The sequence below is a fragment of the Zonotrichia albicollis genome, chromosome 10 (assembly GCF_047830755.1).
Source record: "Zonotrichia albicollis isolate bZonAlb1 chromosome 10, bZonAlb1.hap1, whole genome shotgun sequence".
Taxonomy (NCBI): Eukaryota; Metazoa; Chordata; class Aves; order Passeriformes; family Passerellidae; genus Zonotrichia; species Zonotrichia albicollis.
The window spans coordinates 17,036,150-17,056,761 of record NC_133828.1 but is presented as its reverse complement, the minus strand read 5'-3'; the positions used below and the strand labels follow the sequence as shown (position 1 = coordinate 17,056,761).

Genomic DNA, 20,612 nt, shown 5'->3' with positions numbered 1-20,612 from the left:
GCAAGTGCAGTTACCTAATTACAGAGGATCCAGGCTTAGAAATATATATTTGTAAAAGTTTCCTGATTTAGAAAGAACTCTACATATTGGCTGTGGCTTTCGGCTTCTCCACACCATAAATTACCAATTTAGCATCTGACAGATCTGCAGTACCACTTTATCCCAGTTTTACAGTTGAGAAACTACTGCCTGCATAGGACCTGTTCCAAATTATCCTTGATATCAGTGGGATCTCCCTGTGAGCCCAACGGGACATAGGGTGGACAAGCATGGTTCCATATTTCCCAAATAGCTGTCCAGTACTTTGCAAAACCATTTCATCCTCTGGACACGAACCCAAAGAAAGCTTGGTAGAGGGCTCTGCTGACACACTACAATCAACATGCAACTGTGCTTCCATGGAGTAACAGCTGATGGTGTATTAAGCCAATTTTGTCTTTTATATGCAAATTTATTAAACCTGGAGCAGGCCAGTCAGCCCTACAATCTACTCTACACAGCCAAAGCCATGCCATTCATGCTTGTATAATAAGGAAACATTTAGTTCTGAAGGTACATTTAGAGCACAACAGTTCTCTTCTCTGAGCTACATCCTGATGTTTTCTTCCTTCCCTAATCTTACTTGCTAGGACATGTACAAATCCAGAGTCTTTATCAGCTGGGGGTGTGGGAGGGCACTTTTAGATGAGGTTCTTAGAACTGCATTGTTTTCTTTATGAGAAAAAAAACCAACAGCAACTTAGAGAAATTAAAAACCTAAATGAAGTCCTTAAGAGTTCCCCTTAGTAACTTCCAAACATTTTCCTAATCCCTTTGAACTCCAGTAGTTTAATCAACAGCTTGTTTAGGATTAATCTTCTCATCCCAGTTACACACACACACACATACACACACACAAATGTCCATCACAGAATAAATTAAAAAGCAGAATCCTCATGAAGAGCCATAACAATTTGACATTCTCTGGAAGCAAGAATAAAGGACTCAGTAGGACAGGCTGAAGACAGAAAGAGCATCTCTTAATGAATTCCTGGGATGCCTGGGGCCCTGTGCTCCTCAGCAGCAGGGCCAGGCTCACCCTGCAGCACTGCACAGTGAGGGGCAGACCTGGCTGGGGCACAGCTGGCAGCAGCTCCACTGCAGTCATGAACAGAGCTCAGCCCTGCAGCCTCCCCAGGAGCATGCACAGGTCCATGCTACTCCTCACATTCACTGCCTGCAGCTCCTGAGCCAGCTGCCAGCCAGCCAGGGCTGCAGGGAGCCAGCAGGGCACCTCCCAGGATGCTGTGGGAAAGCACTGCTGGACACCACACCTGCAGCACAGATAACTGCTTGGCTCAGGGCTCCAGGACAAAGAGCATGTCTGACTGGGCACATCTGCAAGCGTTAGAGAAGTGAGGGAACAACCTGGCACGTGAAAACACATGGGCCATGAAAGAGCCCAGGAAACTTCTCCAGAATCACTCCAAACCCCATTGCTTTTACTAATTGCTAGTCCTGTAAAAGCACGTCAGGAGCCTCTGAAGAAAACTGCCTTATGGTGAGGAAAGACCCCTTGTTTTAGGAGTGTGTACATGAGCTGCAGAAGATGGCCATAGCAGCCAGGTCATTATGAAACACAAGGTTCAATGGCTATGAAAAACAAAAGGGGTTTCAGGGAACAGCACCTATCTCATGAAAACTCGGCACAGAGCATGGTGGACAGCCCTGCATGCTGCTAAGGGGGTTGGCTGTGCAGACACTGCACTGAGGTAGAAAAGGTGTTTTGTATCACCCCTCATGGCTTTGCAGAAGCAGCACTCACTGCAGATACCCCTCCTGGGATTTGTGATGCTAAAGAGCAGCATTATTTGGAGAGCACAGGAGTGCAACCTGTCAGTTTCAAGTTAAGGCCAGAGCTAAATAAGTTGTGAAGGCAGATTCCATTTCAAGTCCTGCATTTTGGTCCAGCACTTCTATTTGTTCTTATAACACCCTCCCATTTTCACTGTGGGCATGAGGTGTATGACTTTCCCCTGTATCTAAAGATAGGCCAGTATTTCACAGTACAGGACTGTTTCGCCACTTTCAAATCAAGGTGATTCATGCAGAGGATGGACAGAAAGAACAGATGGCAGCAGAAATACAGCAGAACTCTTTCCACTCTGCCATCAGGCTTGTGCTGGGGCAGGCAGGAGAGGGGGAGCTATTGTCAGGTGATGGGAACAAGGCATCTTGTGATTCAAGTGAATGGGGACTACTCAGCAGCCCTTCAGCACTGTGCAGTTTGTGTCTAGGTACATGAACACCTTCCAGTGTGTCTTTTTTCCTTTGGAAATCTGTATTATCCAGAATGAGAGTACCCTAAGTGCAGCCTAACCATTAACAGGAAGGTATCTGTAAAGAGACTCCCTGACCTCATCACTGAGCACTGAGGACCTGCCTTAGCATGTCACAGTAATTCACACTGCTTGTTTGCACAGATGTGTGTGTCAGTGTCTCTGTGAACCGAGGTGGTATGATCCCAACAGCTGTAAGGCTCCCAGATTCCTCTGCAAGCTGAGATCTCGCTATCTTGACACTGATACCTCTGAGGGAAACAACTTTGTCACAGGTTCAGTGGAAGATCAGAGGACCTTGAAAAATTATATTTAACTCCATGTCCATTTCAGGGCACAGATTTCCCCTGCAAAGAAGTAAAAATTTATTAATAAACTGCAATAGTTTCATGTAAGAAACAGGAAAGCAGGAATGCTACTAACCTTGAGAATGTGAAGACCAGTCTCTTGCTTTTTTCCTCTTGACTGCACATCAATCATCCACCTGATTGTAGGGTTTTACTCTTATGCCTCTTACTAGCATTAATCATATCACTTTTTACTTGGAATTTGTGAACAAGTATTCTGTTTATTAGCTTAATAAAAGCTCAGATGCCTAGAGCTACAAACATCAGCACACACTAACACAGGGTTGCCCTTGATTTTAACTTCTTTATGCCACAGAGAAGTTAAGACCATCAGGACTGGACATCCACACTGGAGATACTCCAATGAACGCCAAGACCCACCATGCCATCACCTGCACTGTTTCACTCTGCCAACTTTACAGCTACTACTGATGGGGCAGCACGGCTCTCACACCATACTTACATACTCTGTACCTCTGGAACATGTCACAGACTTCCTGGGTTTAGAAGTCCTCTTGGCTTCCTTCTCACAAGCACATCAAATGTCTTAGAGCAACACTGCAGAAGAAGGCTGTCCATGCATCTCGACTATACATCACATTTATTTAAACAAGCAATTTAAAGTCCCTGAGTTACACATCTCCTCCTGACACCATTTCCCCAGAAATGCCTGCTTTCTGCTTCACCAATGACCACTGTTCTTCCACAGCAGCATGCAGAGGGGATCTCCTGAGGCATGCCACCCTCTTGTGTTCAAAACAGGTTTCACTAGTTCCACCTGGAAGTACCAGGAAAGCAGTTTACCAGAGTAGAGACAAAAAGCCCTCAGGTATCTGGGCACACAGGTCTCAACCTCCCTACAGCACTTTGTTGTTGCTGATGCTTGCATTTCAAACAAACCTCAGTTCATTTCACACCAAACAGGGAACTTGCACCAATTAGAAGCAATTGTCAACAGATCATGATAGAGTACCAAAAGCAAAAAGTATCAAATGTAAACAACTTGTAAACATTAGTAACACATCGGTAGATTCAAAGAACATGAATGACCACAGAGACAACTCACAATTCAGAAACAGCCTTTTGTCATGAAGTCTTTATGGCTTGACAGAAAGAAAGTTAGATTTGTTGTTGATGTGGTTAGTGCAATTTTTTTTATTTGAGAGGTCAGTTAAGAAGAGTTAAACAGATGAATCCAGTATGACACCTCAGTTTCCAAGTTGTGTTTGAACCTGATCTGAAATATGGCACTGGACTCTCATCTAGAGTCAAGGCATTTGTGATCTCAGAAATAAAACCAGGTATTTGCCCCCCAGGATGTGGGGAGGGCTCTTCAAGGGATAATTCACGTTTCATATAAAACAGAGGAAGTAAAGCTCAACAGCATCATGAGTGCAGCTGTGTGCTTGGCCAGTACCTCTGCAATCCACATATACAGCTTCATCTAATACATAATTTATTTGGAAAAGTGAATGAAGGAAGGAGGAAGAGGCAGACTCATTCAAGAGATGGGTAATGCAGCATTTGAGAACAGTCCACTCCTGGAAATTCAGGCTCCTGCAAAGTAACCTTGGGCTTTTACACGAGGAAAGGCTACAAAGAGCATATTCCCCAACACTGTCTGAATTTAGATCCTCCTATTCTGCTATCTCATGCAAAGCAAGAATGAATATCCAAGCTTCTATCCAAAGCAAAAATCAGTTGTCACTTTCCTTGACAGTGATAATGGTGTTTAGAGAGAATTTTTCAAGTAGTGTACACCTTTCTGGAATCAGAATCAAGCTTCATAACACTCACCACATCTTCAGCTGTGATCCGAGCTATCCATTCCCTGATTCCAGAGACACCACTAGGTCTGGCACCACCATTTCCTTACACTTATTGCTTCACAAGCCATATTCATTCCCAGGACACCCAGCTCACCAGAGCACTTGTGCTCTTCCCTTCATTTCTCTTCCCATACGAAGAGCTCCCATTATCCCTAACAGAAGTCAACACATGCTTGCACAGGACAGAGTAGACCTATTAAGGCTACATGGCTGACCAACAGAAATACATGTATGTAACTGAAATTTTCTTCTGTTCAGCAAAGGGCACTGAGTTTTAATTGAGACATTTTCACCTGTGACCCTTACTTCCTCATATCCACCTTCTCCCCCTACCCCTTTTATGTACGGGGAAGACTCACTGTGCTTCCCTGATGCAAAACAAGAAATAGATCACATCAAGTTTGCTCCATACACCAAAAGGTAAAAAAAAACCCCAAAACAAACCAAAGGACAAACTGGTTCACAGTTAACTATAAATAAAAGTGCAGTAAGTGTTCAAGTAGAGTGTAGAGTTTAAGCAAGCTGTACAACCACATTTGGCATAGTCATCTCTTAAAGGCCCTGCGTGGGTCCCTCCCGTTACTGACAGCAGGAGGAAGAGGCTGAACACTGTTAGCTGGTGCTGGATTTACAGGTCCTCGTCCATTGCCTCTCCCACTACCTGCATAAATGTGGCCATGGTTATACGTGAATGGAAATCCACTTGCTTCAGGTCCAGTTTGTAAACCATTTCCTAAAAAGACAGAAAAAACATTATCACAAGTTCCATAGGTTGAAATCACTGATTCCTTACATAACTTAACCAACAGGGAATACAGGGAGTTTGCAGTGAACACCAAACCCTGAAGACCAGAAGGAAAAGCCTCTCTGGCACTGCAAGATCCCAAATTACAGCTTACCTTTCCCCTCCCAAACTACCTCCCCTCCATCCCTTTCTCAACTAAAGCAAGAAGGGCCATGATAACAGCTGTATAACACCAGCTACTGAGTACGGGCATTGTGTAGGCAGGCCAGAGCTAAGGCTCCCTCTCAGTTTACACCTGCTCAAAGCCTTGAAGCATTTTCATATTTAAGATTCTATATTTAAATACAGCACAAAATGATACGGATAAGTCAAATATTGGAGTTCAGATTACCACCACATCTGGTTTTGTGAGCTAACCAGGCAGGAAAGCCATGGTGTCTAGCAAGACTGAAGTAATTTTTAAAGTCAATGTCTCAGAAGTTTAAAAAAGCAGAATTTCAAGTGCTGCAAAAACTTTTCAAAAGCATCACAACAATTTAAGATTAGTCAAGACCTCTTATGTGATAAAGACACCCCAAACATTCTAATCTCCTCCTCTCTCCTACAGAAGAGATCCTAAAAACAACTTCAGGAAATGGTCATGTTTACATGCTTGAGGTTCTGGCCCCAGGCTGAATGACTTCTTAGAGCCTAGTACACTTTTTTATCCCAAGAATGGAGAGCCCTTGAAATAAATTTCTATTCCCATTAAGTGTTTCTCATTTTTTCACTTCTACAAACTGAGAAAAACTTACCCAGTGGCCCAAAAGTACAAGTACCCATACCACTTGATGCAGAAATATTATTCTGTTCACCCTGTGCCTTTAGAGAAAGGTAAAAAAAAAAAAAAAAAAGAAAAAAGACATAGATCAGAGAAAGAAAATTCACATTTTTACAGAAAGGAGCTGATTTTGTCCCCTCTGTGTTCTTACAGTGGCTCCACATGGAATTCATCTGCTACTTCAATTATTGGCTCATTTCTAGCTATATATCACTGAGTCCCTTTTTCAAGAAGAGTCACATCTGATCACAACCTAGTGTGAAATATTCAGAACAAAGAGCACTTCAGGCCACAAGCCTCAGACAAGTTTAACATACCAGTTTGTTCTGCCCGACGTGTTCTGAGTTGGGTTCGCTGTAGTTTGGCACTTCTGAGTACACCATGCAGAACCTGGGAAGAAATTAGGATTATTAGCAAGTTCTAAAGCCATTTTTTAACAGAGTTCTCAACTTCACAATTCACAGAGCATATATTCTTGACATCCCATCACCTAGAAGTAATTAATCCAGACCCCACTCTTCAGAAAATATCTGTAGGTATTAAAAGGCTCTTTGATCCCTTTGTAGGCTTGTGGTGAGGCTGCCACATCTTCCTGGTGAGGGCATTTCAATCAAGCAGAGGCAAGCATTCATTTAATCAAGGAGGTAAACTGGCCTAAATAAAACAAAAGGTGATGAAAGGGCTCCCTTTGTCCCTCTTCCAGCTGCATAATCTTGTCCAGCACCCACTCACAAGGTCACCCGAGGCACTGAGTCACCCAGCCTGCTCCCAGACAGGGACTGCATTACACCTCTAGAGAAAACTCACTCCCACACACTCCCATACTATGCAGGGCCCCATTAACAATAATAGCACAGAGGAGCCCAAAACAGGCAATGATACTGGAATGAAAAGGATGCTTTCATCCTTTTCCACTCAAGGGGACTATGGCAGAATAGGCCCATCAACTCACAACATGGAAATGATGGCAGAGAGGAAGAAAGATCTGGATCATTACACTGCTTGGAATGGTTAAACACAAGTGGAGCTCCCACTTGCTGCTGGGAGGTACAACTCAGATAAGGACTCTCATCACTCCAGCCTGCTGGGGAGTAAGTCAGCTGGGTAACACTTCTGAGGTAATGGATTTTGTACAAGACAATCTGTAGATTTTTTTTGTGTAAATCCCTCTGAACACTAGGCATTTCTGAGCCATACAGGAGGATATGCAGCAACCCCAGGGCCCCACTTCCCTGATGACTGCAGGGTTTCCCACAGCACTTTGTGCAACAGAGGAAGTACTCTTCTAGTAGAAAAGGTTGCTATTTTTTCTATTGCTCAAGAATGTTACTCATGTTTGCTCTTGGGCAGGAGCTGTTGCCCCAGTCTGTGGGCAGTTTAAAGCAGGTTTAACGAGGCCTCTTTCTGCTTGGATGTGATTCACTGCAGTGACCTTGCTCTTCCTTCTCTGCACTGCCTGGCCCTCAACAATGACACACACACAAAAGGCTCCCACCAAAACGAAGTGATTAATCAAGATAAGGCCCAGGTAAGCAAAGCAGACTGTCATTTATACATTTCCTCCTCCTAGACCTGTGCCAATGATGGAGGCTGATTTTCCTCAAAGTACCTACAGTCCAGACAGGGCCACAGCTCATTACATCCACCACCAACTGAGAACACACTTTTGCTGCCCTGAATTCCATTTCCTAAGAGCTACCAGGTCTCATACTTACCATGGCACTCTGCTGAGAGGTATGAACACACAATACTTACTCCCCAATTTTATGCAGCTCCCCTCCTCGTCCTGTGTAAAGTGTCAGGCATCCTTTCCACAGAGATGCGTACCTGGCCAGAGAAAGGAGAAGTGAAGCAGTTTCTTAGTGAATGAGCTGACAGAGGAAGTGGAAGGATGCTATCTTCCCCAAGTTAACAAGTATTACACACCAGCATGGACCAAAAAAATTCCCAGGAACCCCAAAGTCACCAACAGCAATTGTTTATAGATCCCCATGTACTACTTCTAGCAAAGGGTACCAGAAGCTCAGCAGACTCCTTTGACAATTCCAGGAAAGCAGCCAATTATTTTGAGATTGGATGCTCTTTGGTTGACTGGAACAACCCCTATGACTTGTCCTGCAGAGAAAAGGCACTTTGCCAAAAGCAGTGTCTGTGTTATATTTGGTGACAACTCTCAGTTCTGCTTTCAGCAGGAGCCAGAAGAATCACCTTTGCTTGCTGGAAAACAGCTACTGCTCCTAAATGAGCATGATCAGAAGTGCTTCCATTCTTAACATAGGTCCTTACCAGACTGGGTTTTTTAAAGGCACAAGTCTGGCCATCAAACTCCAAGTGATGTATAGAAACACACTGAAATAGGTTTTTGATTGCAGGAATGTTCCCTCACAAAGACAGGGTGAGTGCACTCTATTCTTTATGGTAGCACTTGACTTCAAGCACTGAAATCTGAGCCATACAAAACCTCTGTAATTGTTCCCTTCAGTGAGGGGCATCACAAATGTGTAGAGAATGAGGAAAACACAGACCAGAAACACAGGCACAGTGCAAGGGAGTTAAAAAGAATGTGTGTGTCTTCTAGCACAGGAACAGAGAGCCTCAGCAGAGGAGTCACCACTCTGGACAAGTCACCACTTCCTTCACTCCGGGTGTATCTCTGGAACAGAGATAACAAACCTTCCTCCTGCCCTCTGCCTTATCTGCTGAGACTGGGAGACATCCGGCCACAGGCAGGGCCCTGAGGAGGCACCAGGGAGGAGCCAGGCTGGCAGGAGGGGACAGCACTGCCAGGGCAGTGATAACTTGCTCTGCACTTCAGCAGGAGAGCACGGGCACTGTAAGTGCAGATACCATCTGGGGAGCTTTCCATCCAGAACAAGGATTAGTGTTCTGCACTTCACAGATTCACTTTAAAGACTCCCTCACTGCTTAACCTTTAATAACCAGCTAGCCAGGCAGTCTTGTGGCAGAAAACAAAGGAAAAGAGCTACCAAACAATAAATGTAAGTCAAACATATATTTACTGGGAAAAGACCCAGCAAACCACATGACTAACAATCTCCAGCACAAAGTTATTCCATGTATGCAAGCATTGGTTTTTATCTCAAAAAGAGCTGGCCATAAAGCACTAAACTCCAGCACTAATTTTTAATTCAGAAATATTAAGTGCAACACCTTCCTGTAAATGGTTTCACTAACTTACAGAAGTAAGCAACAGTGTCTGCTTTTGAAGAGGAATGCATGTGCAGCCTGAAATTCAGCAAGGGGCAAAAAAAAAGCATGTTCACTCATGGTGCCTGTGTAGCTTTTCTGCTTGAATCAGAGCACATCCTGCACTACGAGGCCACATTAGCCTACAGAGCTGAAATGGATCTGACTTGCAATGGCAACAGCACACACTCAGTTCTATTTAAATATAAAATTGTATTTGGAGAGCCCTGTACGCCAGTTTTCTGAAGATGAGAGCCAAACCAGAATGGATTTAGCTTTTGCCATTTCACTCCCTCTGCAGTCCTAAGGGAGCATGCAATTCATGTAAATGAAGGCATGACTTTGCCACCCACCAGAAACAGTGATGTCAGCTCATAAATTTAATACATACAAGCCAAGCTCAGTTTTTTAGATTAAAGGATGCCATGACTCGTTGCACAGAAACACCAGAGCAGTTACAGTAAGCCAGCCACAGAACGGAGTACAGTAATACAGCTGAACAGTATCGCTCTTAATTTGTTTCAATGTCATCTACACACGGGGCTTTGTGCTGGCCCGGAGCTCTGGTTTAGTTCCACCCATCCCTGAGCTCCACGTGCTCTCCACGCAAGCAGCCTTCCCCAGAACCACCTCTGCTGAGGAGTCAGCCCATTTCGTGTAAAGGACATTTGCATAGGAGGAAGCAGCTGTAGTTTTGGTGGCAAGGGTCATGCAATTCCAGTCCAGAACTGAGAATTACACTCGAACAACTTAAGAGCAGCTCAGTTAGCAGCCCGAGTTGCCTTTCACCTACTTTTTGATAAAAACAAATTAACAGGACCTTACACACTGCAGATCCCGGAGTGCCGTAGGCCAAAGGATCAGTGTAATGGATTTCTAAAAGTGCAACCTAACTGACATGAAGAACCCAAATGAAAACTTACTATGACTCTGCTAGTGACAATTTAAGTGACACAGAAAAGGATTTTCAGATTGACTCTAGCATTCTCACATTAAGTTTGGGAGTTGGGTTTGTTTCTTTTTTTAATTAAATGACCTCTGAGGAACTATTTGCACCTAAACAAATTAACACATTCTATAGTGTAGCCCTAGAATGAATTTTTATAGTGAAACTGAAAAGGTTCTCCTCCGCCTGTCACTTTTGTTACGTCATTCCAATGAAAAGCAACTTTTCTGCGTAATATGTAATCAACCTCACCTTTCATTAGGGAACTGACTGCCAGAGCAAAGAACTAGCTGCGAAAATAAGAACATGCTTTGGACTTCCCCTGCTTGATTTACAGGCCAGGACCGACTGTTGCATTCCCCCCTGCCCCAGGAGTATTTTTCTCGGGAGCTTTTTAAAGCCAACACAAATCTCTCCAACACCACCTCCTTATTACAAACCCAAGCCCCTCCTAGCCTGCACGCTCACGCTAGGCATGTTCCGGCCTGGGAAAGAAAGGTGAGTTTAATTTGGCAAGTGACCTTAGGGCGCTGGCTCGGTTACAGGGAGCGGGTCGGAGGCGGCGGCCGTGTCCCCCGTGGCCCTGGAGGGGCCCCGCGGGTGACAAAGGGCAGCGCGGCCCGGCCCCGTACGCACCCTTTGGTCAGGCGGATGATGTCCCCCGGCTGGATGAGGCCGCCGATCTCGTCCCACACGCAGATGGTGATGCTGCCCGTCTTGTCGGCCACCTTGCAGGACCTCACCTCGTGCCCGTCCTTGGTCTTGGTGACTCGCCCTGCGGGGAGAAGCGCGGCTCAGGGGGGGCACGGCGCCGCCGGCCCCCCCGCCCGCCGTGACACGCGTGGGCGGCCCGGGGGTGGGGCGTGCCGGGCGCCACTTACCGATCTCCAGCACAATAAAGATGACATTTAAGTTTTTCAGTCCGGGTTTTATGTCTTTTATAAGGAAATACGTGTCGCTCGCCGCGCTCATGCTGCGGCCGGCGCGGGGGTGAGGGCTAGCGGGGCGGGCCGAGCCCGCATCCCGCGGGGGAGCAGAAGCAGCGCGGGGCCGGGCAGGGGGGCACCGGCGACCCTCACAGGGGACAGGGACACGAGCACCGAGGGGCTGTGCGGTGACTGTGCGGCACGCCCGACCCCCACCGCTCCCTCTCAACACCGACACCACCAGCACAGACACCTCCCCGCCTCCCTCTCCCGCCGGCACTGAGGAGCACACGTGCGCCGCACTCCGCTTTATACCGGCCGGGCGCCACCAACGCGGGCGCCGGGAGGGGGCGATTGTGGCGAATGGAACCGCCCGGGGCACGCGGAGCGCCGGGACTGGGTAACGGGCGGGCGCGAGCCAGCGGCGCGCGCTGATTGGCCAGCGCTGCTGCCGCCATCTTCTCCTTCTCGGGGCGCTGCCGCTGCTGAGCCGGGGCTGCTGAGCCGGGCGTGCACCGTCAGCTCCCCGGCCTCCCCTCACCCCTTCAGCCTCCCCTCAGCCCCTCGCCCACCGAGTGACTTCCCTCCGGGCAGCAGCCCCGCCGCGCCCCGAGAGCGACCGGTGCAGCACAGCCGAGTGAAGGAGCGGTTCGCTGCCCTTCCGCGCCATTTTAAGTCCCCACTGTAACATTGAGAGGAGCGTTGTCACAGGTTTCCCGGAGGGCGATTTCCCGGCAGTTCTGCCCTCCTTCACGGGAAATAAAGAAATAAAGATTTGTCAGTTAGTTAGTTTCTTGTTTTCCGGAAGATATCTGATGTTGGTTTCCGCCAAGCAGAAAAGGCTGTTGTCGGGGCTGTGGGCACCTCGGGGTTTCGCCGGGCTATGCCACATCATTCTGAGTCTGGGACCGAATGCTAGAGGCATGTAGGGAGAGCCAGGGGTTGTGCCTGCTTTAGGTTTTCCTGTGCTTAAAATGAGAGCCTAAATCGTGATGAACACTAAAAACGCTCTCAAAGCATCTGAATTCTGCCAGCAGCTTCTTGAGGAGAAGCGTTACTCCCTTGAGCTTGGCTTCAGGCAGGGTGTAAAATATGAGGGAAGGGATCTGCTCCAGGCAGGAGGCATCGAGGTGGTGGAGAACCCCCCAAGCATTGTGACACCCTTGGTGGTGGATCCTAGGGGAATCTCTGTGCCACAGAACAGCCCAAACACCTGTAATTCAGCCCTCCCCCTCAGGAAGGGCAGCAGAGCAGTGTGTGTGCACTGCTGCTCCGTGTCAGAGCCAAACCCAGCTGGCTGAGCTTTCCCTTTCTATTTGTGTGAGCAGAAATCCAGAGATGACAGCACTTGTGAAATGCCTGGCCACACGTTCTGCCACACAAGAGCTCTGGCCCAAGGAATTTTGAGCAATATTTGTGTGCAGGCAGCAGAGCCTTGCTGGGTGTCATTCAGGGCTCAGAATGAAATATACTGCAGGAGTCTGAGAGTATGTTTAAAGCCCCCAAGAGCTTAATCCACTTCTGTACTGAATCCTTCAGTGAGTGCAGATGAGGGAAATGACAGACTCCCTCAGGACCTATCTCCTGGTGGGATCTATAACACGGTAGCACTAAAACTTTCAGAGTCATCAACTGTATTTCAGTACATGAATGGCTTTAATTTAGTCACTTGGGAAGGATTTCAAGCCAAACTCTAGGAATGACAGTGTCTCTAGCAAAGGTTGGACAAAAATACTTCAACCTTTATTTAAAACTGGGAACATTTTTTTCATACATAGGTGGTTTTTCTGCCTTCATTCCTTCATTTTGTCCACCGCATCTATTTAGAGCCCTTGGAAAGAATAATTTTGTATCCTGTGTTTTCAACCTCAAGCACAATAGATTTGAAGAGAATCCTTCAATTTTTCAAGGAAAGAAAAATACCCAAATAACAAGTTAAGTTTATTCATGGTATGACAAGCCTTGAGCAGAAAGGAAGTCACAAGTGTGGTTAGCTGAAAAACACTAAAACACTTCGCCAAGAGCACTTGTGTGGTGTGTCACTGGTGACATGGTTTCAGGTGAACAGCTGGCTCCAGGAAGGCAAGTGCTGGTGCTCCAGAGCAGCTGCAGAGGTGCAGATGTGGGCTCACAGCCAGCACACCTGGAAATGCTGCACCAGGCCTGCAGTGGGAGCACAGGGACCAGCAGCAGGCATGGAGGATTTATTTTATACCAAGGTTTCTTTTGAAGCTGGTAGGAAGAGGTTTGAACTAGAAATGACTACACAGGGAGGGGCCCAAGCAATCTAGGCGAGTTCAGGAGCACACTGACAACTCCCTGGTGTGGCTGATAGAGGAGCTAATAATCTAGGGTGCTCTGCTGGACGTCAGAATTGAGGAAGAACTGCTTGGAAATGTGAAGGTGGATCAGCATTTGGTGCAGTGCCTGTGAGACAGGATCCTGAACTCCCTGAGAGGGAACAGTGACACAAAAAGCAAGACCACAACTCTGATTTTGAAGAGCAGACCTTGGCCTCTTCAGGGATCTTCTTGTGACATGGTCCTGGAGATCACAGCATCCAGAAAAGCTGCCTGGCTTTCCAAGATCACCTACAAGTGCTGCCAAGGTCCATCCCCAGCACAGAGAACAAGAGGGAGGCAGGCTGTTCTCAGTAGTGCCCACTGACAGGGTGAGAAACTCACACTGGAACACCACACAAAAAACTTTTTTTTTTGTTTTACTGTGAGAATGCCCAAAACCAAGTCAGTTGTGCAGAAAGGTGGTAGAATCTCACTCCACGGAGATATCCAAACCCAACTGGACACAAGCCTTGGCAACCTGTGCTAGCTCACTGACCAATTTCATTGATTCTGTGAAATATTTCCTGTTTCCTCAAATGCAAAAAGAGACACTGCTGCAGAAAGCTTGATGTGTGGGATAGGAAGGCAAGGTCACAAGCTCCTTCAGTGAGGGACTGGAACTGTGCTGGAAAGACAGAGCTGGTCATCTGCTCCCTGGCAAGAGCCTTCCAGATTCATTAAATACATTGTGTACAGTGTCTGTTCCACCACTGATGAACAATTTTGCTCTGTTTGTTTCTCAAAGCGACACTTAAAATCTTGCTCATATTTTTTTAATCATTCCAATTGGCAGCCTCTGAGAGTGCCCTTGGTATTATCCAGCAGTGACTGAATGATTCCTATTTGCTGTGAAGGTGACCTGCAAAGCAAAACATTTTTCCCCATCCTGCTTCTTTATAATGTATAAAGAAACCAGAATTATTATTAATTTATTTTGGTTTTTCAGCACCTCTTTTCCTGCCTAATTTTTGACCTCAGAACCGTAAGGTTATCAAGTCACAGCTGTGGGTAATGGAAGCACCACTCTCTGAGCTTTCTGGGGCTGTAGTCTCACACAAACAGGAGCTCAGGGACTTTGATGCAGGTGTGTCTTCATCCTCAAGAGCTTCCAGCAAATACCCTGGAACAATGGATAGGCCTGGAAAAGGAGCTGGGATGCCAGGACAGCAATATACATTACAAAGATAAGAGAGAGGCATATTGGCAATATCTAGGGTTCCTGGTCTTAAAAAAACATTGAAGAGCCCTGACTGCATGAATGAGTTACACTGAGAGCACCCAAACTTTGCTCCTGCTGTTCACAGCAGTAACAGGGAGCACGTCCAATAAACTGTGACTGCAGCCAAAGCTTGAGCCCTTCCATCACTGAGGGAGTTGGGTGTCTCTGAGCCACTCAGTGTGTTACCACACAGACCAAATTTAGCCCACAGTGAATGCCTACAGCAAGGGTTCCACTGATGAAGCTTAAATCATTTCCAAGCTCATTTGCTTGCTGCAGAACATTTTTCTTCTGTGTGAAAGATGCAAGTGTTTCTAGGATGAGATCCACAGGGAGGTTTCAGTCCAAAGCAGAATCAGGGTTGAGTTGCTAAAAGAGTTCTCAGCAGCTGAAGCCTGGCACAAGTCCCATGCATCTCAACAGGGCTGGGATTTCACCCTCTGGCTGCAATGGAGCTATGCCAGCAGAGACATTGCTCCAAATTCCCTATTTCTGTCACTTGCTCAGTATTCAGTGCTACTGGAGTCCCAAAGTAGATCTTCCCACAAGAAATCTGCCAGCAAGAGCAAAAGCTAATGTGTAATATTTTATTGTATACATAGATTAAAAATGTGCAGATGCCTGCAGATGCCACCTTTCACCAAGCCTTACCAGCCCGTTGCCATATGTCTGACAAGCCCCTAAATTAAGCTACAGGTTCAGGTTTATAACACTGATGACACTTCAGCTCCCTAATGGCACATCAGTGAGTGTTTAACAAGCTGGCAGCCAGCCTGGCAGCCTGGAGACCCCAGCAAACAGTAGTTTGGTGTCTTCAGCATCTCAAACACACCATATTCTGCCTATTCAGGGTCAGTATTTCCCCAGGAAAATAGGAGTGATGCCTGGGAATGACACACAGGTTTGAGAGGAACTTCTTCCAGAAGTCAGAGGGGCAGGTGCATTGGGGAATCCCCACTCTGTTGGGGTCCTGTTCTCTACACAGGAGCACAGCCAAACTGCCTCTGCCCTCCTGCCTCCTGCAGGGTGCCTGAAGCATGAAGGTGCCAGGATTTCAGGCAGCTCCATCCACCTCCCTAGCTGTTAGCTAGGAAAGCTGAGTGAGTATCAGGACACTGTAAATACCACAGGACGAAAAAAAAGGGCAAGCAAACAATCAGAATTCACAGCATTCTTAATCTTTCCAGAGGAGCCGTGTGCTCTTGTGGCTGCACTAATGTAGCCTTTTCTTCCTGGGTTCCACACATTTCAGCACATTTTCATCTGAGAACCCAGTCCTCCAAGGTAGTTTTGGAAGTTATTCATTTCCGTCTTTTGGTGAATCCCTCACACATCAGTCAGATGACTTACATGAAATCACTGATGTGGGGCAGTTCTAGGTCACCTTTCCTGCTCAGCTGTGAATCAGACCCAAATTCCTCTGGGTCTGGCTTTGCCCCATAGAGATGGAGAGCATAGGAGCTGGTGCCTCTTCATCTTTTCCACTAGGGCTCAAAAGGACAGATCTCAAAGCTCACTACCACTCACAGCTGCTGTTGCTTGAGTCTCTGGTGAGTGCTTTAGCAAAACCCTGACCTCTCAGCCTTGCACTTTCATCAAAGTGATCTTTAGTGAAAAGGTTTAACAAGTGCAGATGAGGGGATTAGCACTTTTCCACTGTACCTGTGCCAAAATAACCCACACAGTTCACTGGGACTCTAGTCACAGTCACCTAAACCAGTTCAGTAACTCCTGCTTCCACAGGGAAAATAGGTACCAGCTTTATGCCAACAGAAGTGTGGAGTGATCCCTTAAACTGCCCCACTGCCAGGGCTGATAGAAGAGACAAACACTTCAAGTTGGAGAATGAGGGCAGTTCCAGTGGGACACAGGCTCTGACAAACCTCTGCTGTCCCGACTGAGCCAAGTTCCTTGTTTCACACAGGACAGTCAGCACTGGGAAGTTGTCTGAAGTGGCTCAGAAGCCCTTCAGGTGCCTTCAAGGTGAGCCCTTTTAGCCAGGGGAGGCACCATTTCAGAAGGCTTTGCAAATGCCTTCTCCTTTTGCCATCCCTGTCTCTTCTAGGAGTGATTCCCGCAGTCCATGAGCTTGTCCCATGGCACCCCTGTGGCAGCAGTGTGTTCCTTTGAGGATGAGAAGGATCTTGTACCTCCTTGCAGTGCAGGAAGGGTTTTGCATCTTACCTCTTCTCCAGTGCCTGGGGGAGGTATGCAGACACACCACATCACCCGTCTGCCGTCTGGCTCCACAGAGCCTAATGGGCTGGAAGTTCAGCCTTGTTCTTGCATCATCTATTGCTGACCTTCAAAAGAAAAATAGGGGATTTGTGTCCAGGAAGGAGGCTTTGAAAATTTAATTTGGTTTGGATTTACTTTTTGAGATAGGGATTTGTGTTTCTTTTCTATATTCTTGTTTCTTTTTTTTTTTCCTGTAGCAGCATCAGCTTCTTTCTGAAAATTTGGTGGTGACCTTAACAATATGGGCTTCTGCCTTTCTCAAATCTTAATGAGCATTAGGGTGTGTTAAAGATGGGAAAAGCCCCGACCTTCTCACAGGTGTGTTCCCTAGGCAGAGGAGCCACTTTGCTCACGCTGCCACAGAGCTGGCTGCAGGTGCCATGACCCCCACCCCGCCCAAGGCTGTCACCAGCCCTTCCCTGGCCTGCCAGCAGCGCTGTGTGTGTGACAGCTGCATTCCTGTGCGGCAGACAGCGCGCCTTCCCTGCCTGGCCAGGCACAGACAGCTCCAGCACCTGGTGCAGGGAGGGGGTGCGGTGCAGGGATGAGTAACTGCGGGAACATCGGCCCTCCCCTCGGCGCTGTGCAAACAAGGCAGCCGCGCTGCCGGGGATGTGGCTCACAGCTGACAGGCACCAGGCACCCAGCAAGCTCCTATCTGCACAAGAGCATGTAGACACAGCCTCGCTTGTTTAGCTCTGTGTTAACAGCAAAAAACAAATCCTAAGTGGACTAAACAAATCTCATCGTGGCAAAGTGCTTCATCAATTACTAATTCAGCCTCTGGCAGACTAATAGGGAATAAAGCTGTTTACCTCAGAGTATGACACATTTTTCTTTTTTGTCTTCTCCCTGTGGCACCTGTAGATAGATTCTGCTGTGCAAAGCTTTGTGTCAGTGACTAATGAGCAACAATTGCTGCAGAATTCTATAAGCTGCATATCATCACTGCTATTAAAGACATTAGGAGAAGCTCTAAGGATCATCCACCTGGGCCAAAAATTAAAAAAAATGTTCTTTCAGGACATCAAACCTGATGATGCAGCACATTTCAAGTGCCGCTGTCAACAAGAAGAGGTTTTGTACCACAGCTTTTGTATTTTCACTCCCATTTTCTGACCATACATAACAACAACCTTCCTGTCCAGGTGGGATAACAAAGAAAATTATTCCATCTGAAAGCCATGAATATATATGAAGTAAAATGGGTACTCCAAGTGGTCCTTTGGAATGAGCACCCCTGGGAAGGTACTGTTTGAGACCAAGTTGTAGTTTGGGATCTTTTAAAAGGAGTTAGAAAAAGCCTTACTCACAGTGATGTTTGTAGGTCACCATTTGACTGCATCCTGTGCTGTTGCCCCATGTTGTGTGAGGTGTGGGAGGGAAAGGAAAAATAAAGAGAGTACAGTAAAACCTTCTTAGGGCTTCCTGATAACAGACAGTTCAGGGACACAGGTTCCCAGATATTCCTGAATAATCCAGACAGGGCAGCACAGAATAGGACCATGCAGCCAGAGAGTTACTGGGCAACAGGCATTGCACATTGAATTAAAACACAGCTGAAAGGCACATGCTCAGGAGGGGCAGCACAGCCTGGTGATGTGGGCATGGCACACACAGGGACAGAGCTGAGGTGAGCATGGCACAACAGGGACAAGGAAGAAAACAGAGCCATCAAGAGCATGGCACACACAGGGACAGAGCCAGCCAGCTCTGTAGGATCCCACAGCAACCCCAGGCACAAAAGCTGTGCAACAAGCTCTCGGGTTACCTGTGCACGTCATCAGCCTCAGAGTAGCTGGGTGAACATTCCCTCCTGGCATCCTACACCTGCCCACAGGTTAACCTTTAGAGGCCTCATTTAGGTCTCCAGGAGATCCTGCAAGAAAACAGTGTCAGTGGAGTAGGCACCAGGTACTGAAAGGGGATTTTACCCACCAAATCAATCTGTATCCATTGTCTGAATGACTGCAGGTTCACTTCAGGAAAGAGGAATGTGATTCCTCACTGGCACTGCTGGGGAAATGTTTAATCCCAAGCCATCAGATGCCTTCATTGCTTTCATTTAAAGGGTTTGCCAACTGGGTGCATTTCCACTGTTATAAAACTAGTACTACAGGAAATAATTATTGTTTCTGTTCTGCTGGGTCTCCCTGACCACTAAAAGGCTTTAGTAATAGTAAAGTATAAGTAATGCCTTCATGCAGCAAGTCACTCCATTCCCTTCCTGTTACTATTAGATATGTACAAAGGAGAGCTGTACAATTAGATATGTACAAAGATTTGGTTCTTGTATGGACTAATTTTTTGTGTCTTTTTAGCCATTAAGATGTTGGTGCTGCCCAGAATACTTTTTGATGAGGTTACATTTAAAGCTTTTCTAAGAGTCTCATCTTTTCTACAGAGTAGTATTAGAAACTAGCATATATTTTCTGCAAAAGAATAATTAATTATTGCAATTTAGCTTAACAAGAAAACACAAATAAAGTCTTATATAGCCAGAGGATCAAAACCTGCAGTTAATTCAGCTTGCAGTTGTATTACCTGTTGGTGCCATAGTTTCATTATGTTCTCCAGGCAAGCCAGACAATACCAAAATCATAGCACACAAGAAGGTTATTTTGTATTACAGATATTTCATTACTGATAAAATTAATAGTATCTCATACCCATTTACATCTTCCATAGATGCTTCCACAGGAGGCACATCATCTGTGCCTTGTCATTTAGTCATCCATCCCTTACGACAGAGCTTCAGCTGCTGTGGTGCAGAACTGAGAGCCATCAACACCTCAATAACACAGTTCAGTAACCCCCCTAAGTTACATCCTGATTCATGTCAGATGCCCTGTAAAAGAAGATACATAGTGACACACATCATGAGTATTTTTGTACAGCTTTTCCATATTCAGGCTCATTTTTATCTTGTGTTAGTTATATCAAGAGTTTTGAAAGTTCCTATAAGCCAGGCTTTAACCAGATGTTAATTTCAGAAGCTTGATGGCACCATTCTGGTTTTGAAATCCAGCCCTATATTGGAACTATGATGAGACTCTTCAGTCTATGTGTTACATTAAGAAACCTCCCCATGGCATTTGTCAGCCTAGGTACCAAGGACCATGGAGCAATACCCAGAGCTCATTGCTGGTCAGAGTTTGTTTAGTCTGTCAGAGACCTTCTCAGCTCTGCCTCTGTCGTGGATGCTCAGCCCCAGGAAACCCAGCTGAATTGCCAGCAGTGGGAGCCACCCCTGCAGCTCCCCTCAGCCTTCTCAGAAGCCTGCAGGGCAAGGGAGCTCCTTTCTGATGGCCTCCCTGCACCCCCGTGGAGCCACAGCGTCATTTCCCTTCCTGCTGTTTAATTTTCCAAAATGCTTCTGTGCCAACACAACTGGGTTTCTTTTCCAGCCAGATAAGAAGTGGCTTTTCCTACTGCAATGTGTTCCCTTCCCTTGAGTTAGGAATTGTGACCTTTACATACATTTCTTTATCCCAGTCATGTTGCTGTATTTCTGAACAAGAATATCAGTAAATCCTGAATGTTATGAAAACCTAGCTAAGCACTATTGTATTACCCATTCCAGGTTTCTCTCCCAAGTTTTTATGCTTCACCTCTGCACTCAGTTCAGAGTGGTGGTCACTACCCCAGAGATCTCAGCTTTGCAGCTTTCCTTAA

General features: G+C 46.4%; 1 protein-coding gene and 1 long non-coding RNA gene across 2 annotated transcripts; both read right to left on the bottom strand.

Annotated features, from left to right (window-relative positions):
- Nucleotides 1-2,853: 2,853 nt before the first annotated feature.
- Nucleotides 2,854-11,433, bottom strand: NABP1 (nucleic acid binding protein 1). Its single transcript, XM_005492769.4, has 6 exons — nt 11,094-11,433; nt 10,849-10,987; nt 7,815-7,886; nt 6,377-6,449; nt 6,034-6,100; nt 2,854-5,227 (listed from the first exon to the last, which is right to left on the bottom strand). Exons 1-6 carry the CDS (start codon nt 11,182-11,184, stop codon nt 5,040-5,042), a joined length of 630 nt encoding a protein of 209 aa, XP_005492826.1. The 5' UTR covers nt 11,185-11,433; the 3' UTR covers nt 2,854-5,039.
- A 1,365-nt stretch (nt 11,434-12,798) lies between these two features.
- On the bottom strand, nt 12,799-18,809 carry LOC141730516 (uncharacterized). Its single transcript, XR_012582041.1, has 3 exons — nt 18,709-18,809; nt 18,251-18,288; nt 12,799-17,002 (listed from the first exon to the last, which is right to left on the bottom strand). It is a non-coding gene; the product is annotated as an uncharacterized LOC141730516 (long non-coding RNA).
- Nucleotides 18,810-20,612: the final 1,803 nt, after the last annotated feature.

Bases quoted from the DNA above. Each gene is read 5' to 3' on its own strand.
- NABP1 (XM_005492769.4), bottom strand. From the start codon at position 11,184: ATGAGCGCGGCGAGCGACACGTATTTCCTTATAAAAGACATAAAACCC. The intron at 6,450-7,814 runs GTAAGTATTGTG...ATTTCTTCCCAG, and splicing joins GAGCTGCATAAAATTGGGGA to GTTCTGCATGGTGTACTCAG. The intron at 5,228-6,033 runs GTAAGTTTTTCT...CTGTCTTTTTAG, and splicing joins TTGTACTTTTGGGCCACTGG to GAAATGGTTTACAAACTGGA.